Source organism: Schistocerca gregaria, chromosome 8 (genome assembly GCF_023897955.1).
Source record: "Schistocerca gregaria isolate iqSchGreg1 chromosome 8, iqSchGreg1.2, whole genome shotgun sequence".
NCBI lineage: Eukaryota > Metazoa > Arthropoda > Insecta > Orthoptera > Acrididae > Schistocerca > Schistocerca gregaria.
Window position 1 is genome coordinate 83,595,437 of NC_064927.1, and position 14,281 is coordinate 83,609,717.

At 42.2% G+C, this 14,281-nt stretch overlaps 1 protein-coding gene across 1 annotated transcript in view; it reads right to left on the reverse strand.

The window, feature by feature from the left end:
- Nucleotides 1–14,281, reverse strand: part of LOC126285031 (fatty acyl-CoA reductase 1-like) — a 133,294-nt gene that overhangs the window by 83,357 nt on the left and 35,656 nt on the right. The window contains exon 2 of the mRNA XM_049984355.1: nt 6,518–6,754. Within this exon, the coding sequence (XP_049840312.1) occupies nt 6,518–6,739 (222 nt within the window). The 5' untranslated portion in view covers nt 6,740–6,754. The remainder of the gene's footprint in view (nt 1–6,517; nt 6,755–14,281) is intronic.

Consider the following 14,281-nt stretch of genomic DNA (forward strand, 5'->3'; position numbering starts at 1 on the left):
AACGGAGCCCAGTGCTGCGCGTCTTAGGTGCCTACGGTACCAGAAGTGACGCCGGGTCGTAATAAAGCCAGGCCAAGTGCCTGTAAGTACTCCTCACTCGGCTCTAGCTGTATCTCGTCTCTAGTCGCCGCTTTCAACGAGGTCTACACCACTACAACTGACAGTCCAATATGGTCTTCCCAGTTTGGCCTATGTCTAGCTGAATCATCTTCTAGCTGCTACCGACTCATCACTGCTAGACCTAATGTTTCCAGATCTGGTGTGGCAGCCATCGACAGGGGGGTAGCCGCCCAGGTGACCTCATTTCGATTCTGATCGTCCTCAAGAGATCCCAAATGGCCCTCTTAGCTTCGTCTACATGTAGCTGCCTCATGTTCTAGCTGCCATCCGTGCATCGATGGTAGATCTAATGCTTACAGGACTGGCAGCGATCGAGAGAGGGAACTCATCTGGCTTCTGATCATGACCCTCTCACCTTCGTCTATCACTAGCTAAATCATCAACTGGCTGCTGTCCACACGTCACTGCTAGATTTAATGCGCACAGGGTTTCAGTGGCTGCCATCAAAAGAGGAGCCACCTTCAAGGAAGTCTCATCTGGCTGATGATTGTCCTGGAGGGGTCAAACATGGCCCTTTCAGTTTCGACTAGGTCTCTATGCATTATCTACTAGCTGCTGCCCATGCTTTGCTGTTAGATATTAAACTTGCAGGGCTCAATGGCAGCCATTAAAAGGGGTACCACCTTTCTGATGCCCTCATATGGCTTCCAATCTTCGTCCAAGTGTCAAGGGTTTGGGATTATTGTGTTACCAAAATGCCCAACCCTCCATTGTTGTGGCAGAGCTTGATAGATCTGCACCCACTTCTACTGCCCATCTGAAGTCCGCAGGACTAACTTTGCCAAGGGCACGCCTTCTGTAATGTCAGTATTCTGGTTTGCTTGCGTCCTCTAGGTGAACGCTCTTCACATGACCATGTGCTTTCCTGAGGCGCCCATCACTGTCTGCGGTCAATGCTCGCTGTTCAGACTTCGCCTTGAGATTTTGCACAAGCATTTCAATACGTAAAGGTGTTGTTAATATAGCATTTCAGATTTCATGACCACTGGAAGCTGACAGTACATGTTATGGACACCATCTGTGAGGACTACCTTCTTCTCGCAGCCAGTGGACCATTACGAATGGTGCCAGCTGTAAATCAGAAACATTGAGCTTCATGGGTCTGGATCCAACATCGTCATCACAGCGTAGCAAGTGAAGACAACTTTTTTCTGATGTGTTTCATCTTTCAGATTTTCAACAATGCCACACGTAGACTGGAGAGTTGGTTTAAAAGTTGGTTCCGTCAAGATGAGCTCAGGCAATGATTTGGTCGAGTTTAGGGGTAACATGAGCGAACCATAGTCTAATATACGCCCAGTTAGGAGTACACAGTGTAATTTGTTGGGACATAGTGTCCCCTGCCCTCAATCCTCGTCAGTGATCTTTCTCAAAACCAGAAGGCCAGAGCAGTATGCCAATGAATGCCGTGACTTTGCATGGCTAGCGCTCAGGCCTAAATATTAAGGAGATTTGTAGTGTTACGTCACATTAGGATTAATCTTCCCTGTATATATCCTTTTGCTATACACACAGGCTTTACAGTTATTAAGTCAGGTGAACAGGTGGTTATCACTCAGGAAGCAGTTTGTTTGGATTAAAATAGCACAATTAATGGCAGATAACACAGACTTCTTATGCATCACTTCGTAATAGGACAGATCATTGTCCATTTTATCAGTATGCAACCTAGATGTTATACCATTAGCTTAGTTGATCCTTTCTCGGGTAAAGCAGCAGAGAATATGTCAGCACTTGTGGACAACCTGTTGGCAGATAGAAAGCTGGGTTGTTGGTCAGACGATCAGCTCTCCTACGTTATGTCCCAGGAGGAATGGTCAATAAACATAATATTGAGTAGTCATGGCTCTGAAGTGCATACCTTAATAGCTATGCACACTTGTTTACATTTTCTACTGTTAAACACATCTATTCTACTGAATAAGTGCTTGAGAGAAGTCATTTTCATTTGTTGCCTATTTGTATTTTTGAAATAAGCGCTTTATTTCATTCTGCTGCTATTAGCATTTCCGAGCTACCTCTGTTTATCTCACAGTGTAATCCTATAATATCTTATCTTCCACACATTTGTGTGCAGCAAGCTTCTTTCGATGGTGTCCTTAATGAAGGATTTTTACTGTTATGGCAATAACCTGGATAGCTTACATATGCATCACTTCATAGCTTTGAATTCTATATGCAAAATAGAAAAATGCAATTGTCTCTGAGCCTGCATCAGCCACATTAAAGCGCATTAGTTTCTGATTTCAAATAAAACTACGAAAGACATCGTTGTAAGGAGCTGAGCACATCCCCCAAGATATTAAAAGTGGCTGTGGGGCTATATATACGAAGGTCTATGAAAAAATTAGAGATGTAGGAGTCGTTGTTAGAGCTTGAACAACTGTTAAATCCTTGTGGTTCTTTACGAGATTTTCCAGTGATATAATACACAATCCCAATAGAAAATCAATCACCTGAGTACTGTATATCATATTTTGTGTGTCATCACTTACAACCAGTGATGGAGTTCTTTAATCAACAGATATGGGACAACTTTATTGAGAAAGTGTAGGTCCTTCAGGAGCACCCATGGCTGTTTTCCTGAAAAACGGTATGGGTGGAACAAAAGCTTATAAATTTTGATGTGACTATAGACATCTTTATTGCACCATTACGGATTTGTGTCCAATACGAAATATAACAGTAACCTTTGAAAATCTGCGGCAGTACAAGTTTTTTTTCTACCATAAATGTGTTGAAAAGTTATAAGTAGCACTGGAAGACCAGCGCCAACCGGCGTTTACAGTTCCTTCAGGACAGTACGAATATCATTCTATGCTGTTTGAGTTGAAAAATTTGCCTGCCACATTAGAGCATTTGTTTATGAGGTATAAAACCAAGGAAGTGTAGGGTACATTTGGATGGCAGGACTGTTCTTTCTAAAAAATTTGAACAAGCATGAGCTATGGTCGAGAGAAGTTTTTAAGCAATTGAACATGGCACACCTGACTCTAACTATAGAGAGATTTCACTTCACATTACAAGAAGACCTGTAATATTTAAGACCTGTGGCTATTCAGGATGGCCTTTTGATTGACTGTTGATAAGGGAAGACCGCTCAGGATTTTATAACACGTCAGATGGAGTAAGAATGACAATCATTCTTAGGGTTAGCAAATTATTGTAGGAAATCTGTCACAAAATATTTAGAAACTACTTGAAGTCATTCATTGAAAAAAATGAGTAATGTTCCACTAGAAATCAAAATGCGTGGTGCATTCAGAACATTGAAAGAAACTTTACAATTAGTGTAGTGTTGGTTTTCTGTAATTATGAGAAAGACTTCATACTGTCTTCTGATAATAGTAATCGTTCACTTGGCCGCATGAAACAGACTGGTTGGAACACATCGATGCCAATGCCTAGCATTACGCAAAGCAAGCAAAGAAATCATTCACCTATGGAAAGGAAAACGCAAAGCCTCATATATGGCATGATATACATCCAATGTTATATCTATGGTAAGATATTTAAAGTGATAGCAAATCACAAGAGTTACAGTGGTTACTGTGGATGAAGAATATACCTTGTAGGTACTCAGAATATGTGAACTCGATTTTGCAGTAATTTATGACCCTGGTAAGAATCCCCAGACTGAAGACGTCCTCAGTTGGAAGGCTGGTACGTTACGGACATGGGGTACATCATTGTGGAGTGGAAGGCTGTGTAAGCTGCGACAAAGAACATAAACTACTTCCACTGGACACACAGTATATTGTGCAAACTGTATGTCGTCTAAGAAGACAAGACATGGGCCATGTATTGTGATTCCAGCTGTTTTGCATGATGGTGTACTGAGGCAGGCGCATGATCACATGTTATTAGGTCATGGGGTCAAAGAACCGCTGAACAGCAGGTATCTGATCACTACTGCCGGTATATGTGCAAACAGGATGTGAAGCAGCATGTGAAAACGGTGCACCATGTGTACACTGACCACACTGACCTGTAATATCATTGTATTCCAGAACCTAATAAGATATTTGTAATTATTGGTATGGACACCTTAGGACATTTTGAGAAAATACTGGCAAAGAATCACTATCTACTGATCATTACAGATCGGCTTTCACCTAAAGTGGGGCTAGTAGCTATAAAAAATCAGCAAACCAACACAGCGACACAGGCAGTGGTAAAATTTTTTTGTTGGAGCTGAGTGTTCCAGAAAAATTAACTACAAATCACAGCACCAATTTTATGTCAGAACTGATGAAACAGCTTTGTCATCTATTGTAAGTTATGGAGAAGTACATGAATTCACAGGCCAATGAAGGAACAGAGTCAGTGCATACGACAATGAGAAAAACGTCAAGTCACTATGTAAATAACTATTATAATAACTGGGACACCCTGTTACCCTAAAGCTAACACAGTGTACGACTAAGGTTCAGAAAAGTACAGGCCTATTGTCATGTTAGTGTCGGGCCATAAAATGTCACCAATGTTCGAGTGAATTAAGGCGTATTGCGTGGTGAAGAATGGAGAGCATGTAACGAATTTCGCATGTACTTTGCAGGAGGGATGGAAATAGGCATAGAAAGCAAACAGAAAGGCCTCAGAATGTCACGAACAAATGAGAAAAAGCAGTGAAAGGCAGTTGATTATCAAGTAGGGCATTGGGTAATCCTGATGAGCTTGCACAAATCGAAGGGCAAATTCCTTATCTGGTATCAACATACATATTAATTAATTCCTCCGCATGGGGCCTCTCAGCCATACGATCATCTCCACTTTTAACTGAAGTGACTTCAGCTATGAACATTAAGCTGCAACATCCTACTCATATGACGGTCATACATGCTGGGTATGACTGTACATTTCAGGGAACGCTTGATTCTTGTACCAACATTGCCAGTGCCTGTCCCAAAATATAAGGGAAGATATAGTAATTGGAAGGCAATGCAACAAATAGAAAAGACAATCCCCGCACAAGCTACACGCAGCTTATCATATGTGTTTAGATGTAGGATTGGGCCGATTTGAAAAGTATAGTGCACTATCAATTTCTGGCGACTTTATCATTTGTATCTTTTATGGTGTTGTTAATAGTACTTTTCTAGTTTCACGATCACTGAGCAGCTGGTAGCACCCACTCATCCTATGCTTCATCCTGAGATGACGATCCTGGCATATATTAGTGTCAGCCACCCCAGCAATACAATGATGAGCAGAAATATTATGACCAACGGCTTAATAGCATATTGATCACCTTTGGAATGAAGTGCAGCAGCAGCTGAGTGGAAGGGGGATTCGGCAAACCCTTCGTGGGTTTCTGAAGATATATGGCACCAGATACATACGCATAGGTATCGTAATTCCTATAAATTTTGGGCCAATGTTTTGTGGGCACAGAGCTAGCACCCGACAGTGTCCTACATATGTCCCATTGCATTCAGATCTCACGACTTTGATGGCCTTGACATTCACTATGACGCCCATCAACCCACTGTAACACTACTCTGAACTGTTCATATGATTGCTGCCAGATGTCATCACCCCAGGAAAGACATCAAGCACTAGCGGATCCGGGTGGTTCGGAGTAACGTTCATGCTGTCAACAGCTGTCGCTGTGGTTTACATTACCACCAAAGATCGCGTGGGAAGTTTAGGTGAACATCCCCCAGAGCGTAAAGCTGCACCTACCAGACTGCATATGAGACATGGTAGATGCTACAAACAGGCATGCTGCAGAATGGTGGAGCATCTAGCCATTACCATCAACCTTGCGTTGCAATAAATGTGAATCATGCAACTAGGCGACACGCTTCCATTGCAATCTCGATGATCCCCTGCCCATCGTAATAGAAATCAATAATTTCGTTGGATGGACACAGGAGCACGTGGTAGCGGTCTACAGTAGAGCACCATGTTAAACAATGTACCTACTCAGTGTGCACTGAAAAATTTGTACTTGCACCAGCATCGTACTCTGTCAACCGATGTGCCATAAATCGCCACCTATCCTGTTTTGCAGAGTGGGCAAGTCTCCAGCCTCCAGGTTCTGTGATGTGGCATGGGTATCACACAGTTAGTCGCCTACTCTTGGTTTCGCGTTTATTCAATGTGAACACTTCAGACGTTATGATGTTTCTGAGATGTTCGTTCCCTGACAGGAGGCCATATCGATCTGCCCTTTGTAGAAATGGATTACCTCACTGTATTTCTCCGTTTGCGTCCTGTATCATCACTAGAATGATTCTCTATTCGTCTGACTTCAGCCTATAAACCTTCTTTAATGTGTCATGCTCCCACAACACCAAGTCATTCAGTGCTGAAACGTCAGTATTGCATTGGGTTGTGCTCATAAGCTTTTGGCTCATCTGCGTAGTATATCAGAAACACCAGGGAAACTCACCACATTGGACACATAGGCTTCCAGCCTCTCCTGAGGGTCTTGTCCACGCTTGGACCGCATCAGCATGTAGATAGTGCCAATCTCAGGGCAGGACCGCAGCAGCTTCTCCACGATGGCTATCCCCAGGAAGCCGGTGGCCCCCGTCACCAGCACTGATCGGCCGGCATACCACTGTGGCACCTGGGGACCGGAACGCACATCCTCTCTTCCCACAGGAACCATTGCAGATTTTGTTTCCTGTAAAAGGGGACATGGAATCAGTAAACGCTACATACCTGAGTACACATTTGAAGTTCTGAGGGCTGCAAAGTTGAAGTACACAAGGAAAGGATTAGTCTCTACTTGTACAGAAACCAGACACCAGACTTCTGCTGTAAGATCCACAGGACGTGAAAGAGGAGCAGCAGTTGAGAAGGGAGTGACGCAGAGTGGTAGGCTATCTCCAGCTTTAATCAACTGGAACGCTGAGCAGAAACCAAGGAGAATTTGGGGAAGTCGATTAATGGTTAGTGAAAAGATCAAAGACGTTTCAGATTTGCGAACGGTGTTGTTATTCTGTCAGAGACAGGTAATTACCTCGAAGAGCACTTAAAAGGAGTGAATAGTGTCTTGGAAGAAAGATAAAATATCAATGTTGTACCGAAACTCCGATGCCTAGTTTACTGGGTCCAATCCGTTTACTTGCGATCCACGTCTGAAGCTTTACTGTTGGATTGCTTTGCAGACCGAAGTTTTCCGATTGATGGGGAGCAGGCCTAACGCCTCAACCCCCAACCTGGAGGACCAGGTAATTTTTAGTCAAGGTCTTCTTCCTTTACGCTGATTGTAGGTCCTGTCTATGTCTTAACCAGAATTTCGGTAGTGAGGTCCATAGTGTCCACTGTCGCCTCTGTTGGAGCCAGATCAGGAAAATGAAAAACAGCCTTGAGCCTTGAAACCTAATACTGTTGAGCTCGAAGAAAAACACATTGTTGACCGTGAAAGGCTGATCGATAAGAAACCAGATGAAGCCTGACACAAGTAAGTTAAAGTAATGTCAGACTTAGCTAAGGGCCCATCTGGTTGCCACCCACATACTTGCAAGGAGGGGCCCCCCTAGGGGCACTACGCTTTGTTTAGAATCTCACCAGCTGACCAGTCTGGCAAGGGTGAACTACCAGAAGCGTTGCTCTTGCCAGCATGGCTTAGAGAAACACTGACACACACTGAAACCATTGTACTAACTTCAGAAAGTTTTACTCATAATTATTAATGACTGAGTCTACTTAATTTCTTTTCTATTAGATGACTTTGAATTGTAGGGTTTTTAAGAGCTATCCTACTAACAACACAAAAGAATAAGAGTAAATATTTTTCTGATATTGTCATTTCAGGCAGTTCTAAGTACGTCATAAAAGTCAATTAAGGCGTAAAAATGTTTTATTTAGTCCCCATTTTAAACCCACTTTTAATGTGGATCTGTGACATTCACGAAACTCGCTTCAGTTCCATCTGTGAGAGCATTGTCCCTACCACCAGTTAACTTATATGTCTCGCCTGGGTGTTATGTATTTACATCAAAACCTATACATTGTTGGAGAATAAGAAGTGTTTCTGGTCCAAAATTGTCGGATTCGTGGTGACTGCTTATGTTTACTTCACATTTCATAGGATAAATATCTGCACGTTGTTGGGTGGCTGCATCATCTCTTCTGTTATCCCAATATAACACACCCCATAACAAGCCCCAGCACACGGCTCTGGAAAACATTTGATGATCTCAATGAGGAATGTAAGCAGCGAGCAGAGGGGTGGGAGAACAAACGCACTGTACGTCTCACGAGGTTGGGAATGGAAAATGTTTTAAGCACTTCGCTAAAATGTGAAATTTGTTTCCTATATTCAAAAAATCAAGAATTGAATGCCAGCTAATACCGATTACATTTAGAATTAGCAAACGAAGTCATTTGCTCCTCAGTACTGTATGACAAATAGGAACGGAAATTAAATAAACTCAAGAAGAGAAACACGTCTGAAACTAAAACACAAACACGGAACACACATTCCATTAAGACTTGATTAATTTTATTAAGACTCACATGACGAGAATAGCTTCAAAAACAATTTGAACACCCCATGACAGATAAGACCACTCAAAGTTTTATTCCTGAGACTGAGTATATTATATGGCAACAGACTTCAACAGCAGTCTACCAAGAAAACTAGTGACAGAGGAAATAAAACAGATATTGAGAAAGGACGAATTAACCTTACATTCAAATACAAAAACTTCTTGTTAGAAAACCATAAACATAATACACCCAAACTAAATTAACATAATACACTCATCACTAAGACAGGCAGAGGGAGTTTTGTGATCTTCATAACAGTGACAGACTACACTGCGGAAACAGAAAAGCCCTTGGTGGAAATAATCAAATTTGTCCTGGATGTTTCTGTGTTCCACCGTACATTAACGACATCCCTTACACCGGCACCAGCAACTCAAACTCACTGTTAGGGAAGTGGGCTGTATTTCAAAGTGTATGTCATTGTAGCAGTTTATCATCTGTAAGTTTAGGGGTGTAAGATGGCAGATTAAATGGAGGTCAATTTCGCACCTTACATGAGAGTTTTTGTACATCATAATGGGAAGGTGAATTATACACCTAACTTACTTTGGTGAAACTGAGCTGATTTGCCTATAAGTATGTAACGCAAAGGGATGACACTCAATCGACAGTATTAACACATCTATCCTATATACTGAATATCAATGAACATGAGGTGAAACAAGCAGCTAGAAGAAGCATTTTGTTTGGAGGCAGACATGAGCAGGCGCAAAGTGCACACCATGGGCAGTAAAACGGACGGCTCTTAGGGGGTGTCCAGGGGTGAGTCACTGAATGGACGCCAAGTGACTCATGCAGGAGAGCTAGTAGCAGGCCACTGGTGTGGGACGGGAAGAAGCTTTAGAAAATTGCGTATCGGAATTTCCAAATTGATATGAACAAACCGGTGACGTAGTTGATCACGTGAACATCGTGTGGTACCCTAATGCTGGACGCGTGCTACTTTTAGGTGTCTGGAGTGGGCACAAAATGTCCCGAACTAGGAAGGAGTAAAGTGCTGGGATTTCGAAGCAGTTTAATGGTAGGGCTTTTGCGATTGGCAGAGAGAGTTCTCACAAAAACAATAGGAATGCTCCTATTGGCCAGAAAAACAATACGTGGATTATGAAAAGACGCAGGCGAAGGACAGTTTTGCTACGAGAAAGGCAAGATCGAAATTTTGGGATACTCTACTCTGAACTGGCGTGAAGTGCAGAACTGGGCGTATAGCGCTCTGTATGACGCAGAGGAGAAATTTGTGTGATCACTGCATTCAGCTAGATATTAGCTATAGCATCGTTGAGCTCCAAATGTGGAGAAACGAACCTGCTACTTAATTGTTCTTGCGAGAACTGCGAGGGCATTGTAATATGCACGCTTCTCCAGCCATTCACGTGCATATCGACATATTCCAATACTAGGGATGGGTGCATGATTTCTCGCCTCACGAGACACATAAGAGAGTTTCTGCTGAAAAAATTGCAAAAGGTTTCGATTAGCTTTTATAGGAATTTCAGAGGACGAGAGCAGCCATGCAGAACACAGTTCATCACAGCTAAGGTAAATACCTCCAGAAGAGGCGCAACTTGTTGGTTCACCAGCTTGCGACCACTGTGAAATCGAGCAACCTTGGTTATTCGTTTGCTCAGATTGTCACAAAAGTAACTACCCTCCTTAGACTTGATTGTCATCCTAAATAGAACCCAACTTAGAACCGGAATCGGATGATTTATCGTTGTATTGGCCAACTTCATGACGTAGTGGTAAGAATAATGTTGTAAAGAAACTTCTAGTTAAATTTCCTCTGATTCTATTTCGAGTTATTTCACTTACTCATGACGAAATGCGTTATCTTGACAACTGTCCTAACATTGTCACGTTTGCAAACCATGTAAATTCGTGTATATCTGTGAAAAACTTAGCATTAAAATCCATCTTTTTACAGCTAAAACACCTGACATAGAATACAGGTCCACTCTTTACCCAAGTCGTTTAAACCATAGACTTAAACACAATCAACGAGTGTTTTTGCTGAATTCTGACGAAAGAGAAAAGGAGTGAAGTGTCAGAGAATGGAGATCCTTCCAGGATGGCAGTTGGTTGGCCAGGATGGCAATTAGTCCAATAAGAAAAGAAATTAAAATTTAATTGAGAATATAATTGTTTTTGTTGTTTTTGTGAATAGGTTACCCAATGTATGTGTATGACTAGTAGTTGGAGTGCAGTAAATGGGTAATCCAAAGAGAAGAGAATTTGTGTTAACAAGTAACTAAAATTTTGTGTTTCTGTAAAAATAGCTTGTGCATGACCTTGCTGGCACGAGCGAATTTGATCACAGCGTTGTTGAGTTGGTTTGAATATCCACAAATAGTGAACGGCGTTGCTGATGATGTGTATATAGTCTAAGAATTTTCTATGGTGTTTTGGAGATGTCTAAGGTCATAACTTGTTGACAAGAGCTAAGGCTCGCTCAAATCGAGAAAGACAGGGGTTGGTTAGACGATTGGAGTTGGCGGAAGGACGGAGAGCATTGCATAAAGGGCAAACTGAAGAACTTGACAGGATAGAAATTGATGTACAACCACAAGTATCGAGTGCGAGTTACGAAACCGAACGAAGTGATAGTGCAGATGGAATGGTGGCAGTTTCGCGATTGGTATTACAGTCTGAGAATACACCAAAACAAACAAATGACGGATGTAGTGGGTCAGAAATAGACTCAGAGAACAGCATCTTCGGTGTATTGTAATTCTGAATCAAACGGGACAATTTCCCACAGAAAGAATGTATTAAGTGCGTCGTCACTGTGCACGGAAGTCGGTGAGACGTCACATAAAAGACGAGAAGGGAAAAATCTACATAAAATTGTGACAGGTGGCGATGGCAAAGAGTCAGATAGTGTGCTCGCAATGTCGAAGCAAATCACTGTCGTAAAGCAGACACATGCAGAGTTAGCAGACTTAAAAACTAAAACAAATGTAGGGTTAGAATTCTAAACACAGAAACAAATGCGGCCTTAAATGGCCTCGAATTTGAAACCTATGCTGGGTTCGAAAAAATCCGCAGAGATCAGCAAAAATTGAGAACGGAAGTTAATAAACAGTTGGCTGAAATCCGGAAAGAGGCGATCGACTGGAGCGAGTCTATTCAATGCCTGATCAGAAAAAGATGCGTTCTAACGCAGACCAGGTGCTGGATGCAATGTATAATGTTAACCAAAGAGTTAATAATTTAGCACGTAAGACGCCTGGTAAGGCGCAACAGATCGTGGAGTAGCTCAATGTCAGAAAACGTGTCACGTGATCATCGTCACGAAAAATCAGCAACAGTATGAACAGCTTCGTGCAGAACTGAAACAATGTATTGGGCACCGTACAGAAAGCAGCAGTGAGGCAACGGAATCAGTAGTAACAAGCGACATGATGGTGGAACGAAATCCAGAAGTAAACAAGTCAGTTATGCAAGAAGGTCATGAGATTCCACTTGTATATCCACAAGAGGTTACGCCAGTAATTTCCGATACAGAACTGAAGCAAATTGGAGGAGAGCAGTTAACACAGGTGAGCGAAGTAGGTAATGTGCGTTCACAGCAGACAATGGTGCGGGAAACGCTAACTGCACGCTTTCCAACGGAACTCCAGCGATCCTCCGAACGAACGTGAGTGGCGCAAGAATAGAACAATTCACGGCTACACATGTACTAAATTCTCAATTTCCAAGTTAGAGTACAACAGGTTATACACCGCAAGTCAATATGAATCAAGTACAAAGACAAAACACTGATCCTGTAATGGGAAATGTAAACACATTTTTCAGTCCGAAACGGTTCAGATAACTGCTCACCACTGCGTAGATGCGGTGCTAGATGGGAATCAAATATGACATCTGAGGACCCAAATGTGGTAGAACGGGTATAGGAAGACATGACGCAGTTGAAGGGAACGGAACAGGTGGCGAAAACACAAACACCATATGGTGGAATAGAAAAATTTGACAAGGATCACTTTTTGACAGTCAGAAGGACATTACAAAGAAAGCGAGAACGGCTTACACCCCCGCACGTTCATACATCAATTCCAGATTGGTTTACCAAAGCATTGGTCACTTAGCCATAAACTTGACTTCATTTCTGGGCATATGGAGGACGCGATAGCGGAAACCATGCATAGCTGCAAACTGAGCAATTTAAATCTGCGTTCTTGGAGCGATAATGGTCCACGGAAACCAAAAATAGAATAAAATATGAATTGATGCGGAAGGAGTCATTTGAAAATTCAGGTGAAAACAAACCAGCTAGATTGTTTGAAGAAATGACAAAAAAGAATCAGTGGTTAAATGATCCATACTGTGATGGGGAACTGATACCTATGTGCGCAATGAAGTTACCGTTGCGTTTTCAGCAGTCGTTGGTTGGTAGAGCAGGAGATAATATACAGGCATGTAAAGGGATATGAAGAGAACTAGAATTCATCTTCAGTGAAGATGACGCGAAGCATCAACGTGCAGTGAGAGAAAACAATGGCAGGGGGAATAATAACAACCGATTGCTCTCTAATAATGCTTAAACGGCAATAATATCGTAGGAAGAGGTAATCTTTTCGGAAAGAATGGTAATCGCCCTTGCGATAACAATAATAACTATGGTTTTGGAAACTCGAGTAAAACAATAGTTATGGTGGTTTTTGGGGGCCGCGGGATTACAATAATTGGTTTGGTCGCAGAAACTACGGTGGTAACTATGATGCTAGACGTAATCACCGTGAAAACGAGGCGGGCAGGTTTCGGCCGCTGTGGCCGAGCAGTTCTAGGGGCCTCTGTCTGGATCTGCACTGCTGCAATAGTCGCAGGTTCGAATCCTGCTTTGGGCATGGATGTGTGTGATATCCTTAAGTTAGTTAGGTTTAAGTAGTTCTAAGTCTAGGGGACTGATGACCTCAGATGTTCAGTCCCATAGTGGTTAGAGCCATTCGAACCAGGCAGGTTAACAGGTTTTCAACAGGAAAATCCAAGCTGTTCATGAGGAACTGGGATGGCTAGGTTGGGAAAATCAGACTTCAGCGGGACAAAACACGCGAAACGAACCAGTACAGGAAGTTGACCTTAGGCCACCAAACACAGGTAAAAGACAGAATTGACAGCTACTAAGACCAGTCACAAGTGATTCAATCGCCAAATGAAGTTAATTTTATAAGTAAACATGTAGATAGACTTAGTTCTGATCAGCAAGATTGTGAAGTATCTTCAGGGGGTGATCGGATACAAACCGCAGCATGATGTGATTCAGTTGTCTGGGAAATCACCAATGATGAGGAACAGGAGTTGTTAACTGTCAATATCGACAGTAGCACACTAATTGTGGCGGATATAGTTCATTGATACTATACTGAGAGAGAAATAGTATGCCAGGAGGATAAAACACCATTGATAACACCAATAGTGATACCCAAGGCAGATGACGCATATAGGACAGGAACGTATGAAGAAGTACTAGAGGCGTTTGATAAAGATTGTGGGCAAATAACTTCAGCCCAAATCATTCAGATGACATTAGTTATAAGTAATGAGGAGAATAAACTTACGGTACCAAACCAATGGGAAAACCAGGCCCAACACGTTGACAGGTTAACATATGACTCGTTGGAGGAGTTACTAATGCACGAAAATGAAATTAAAT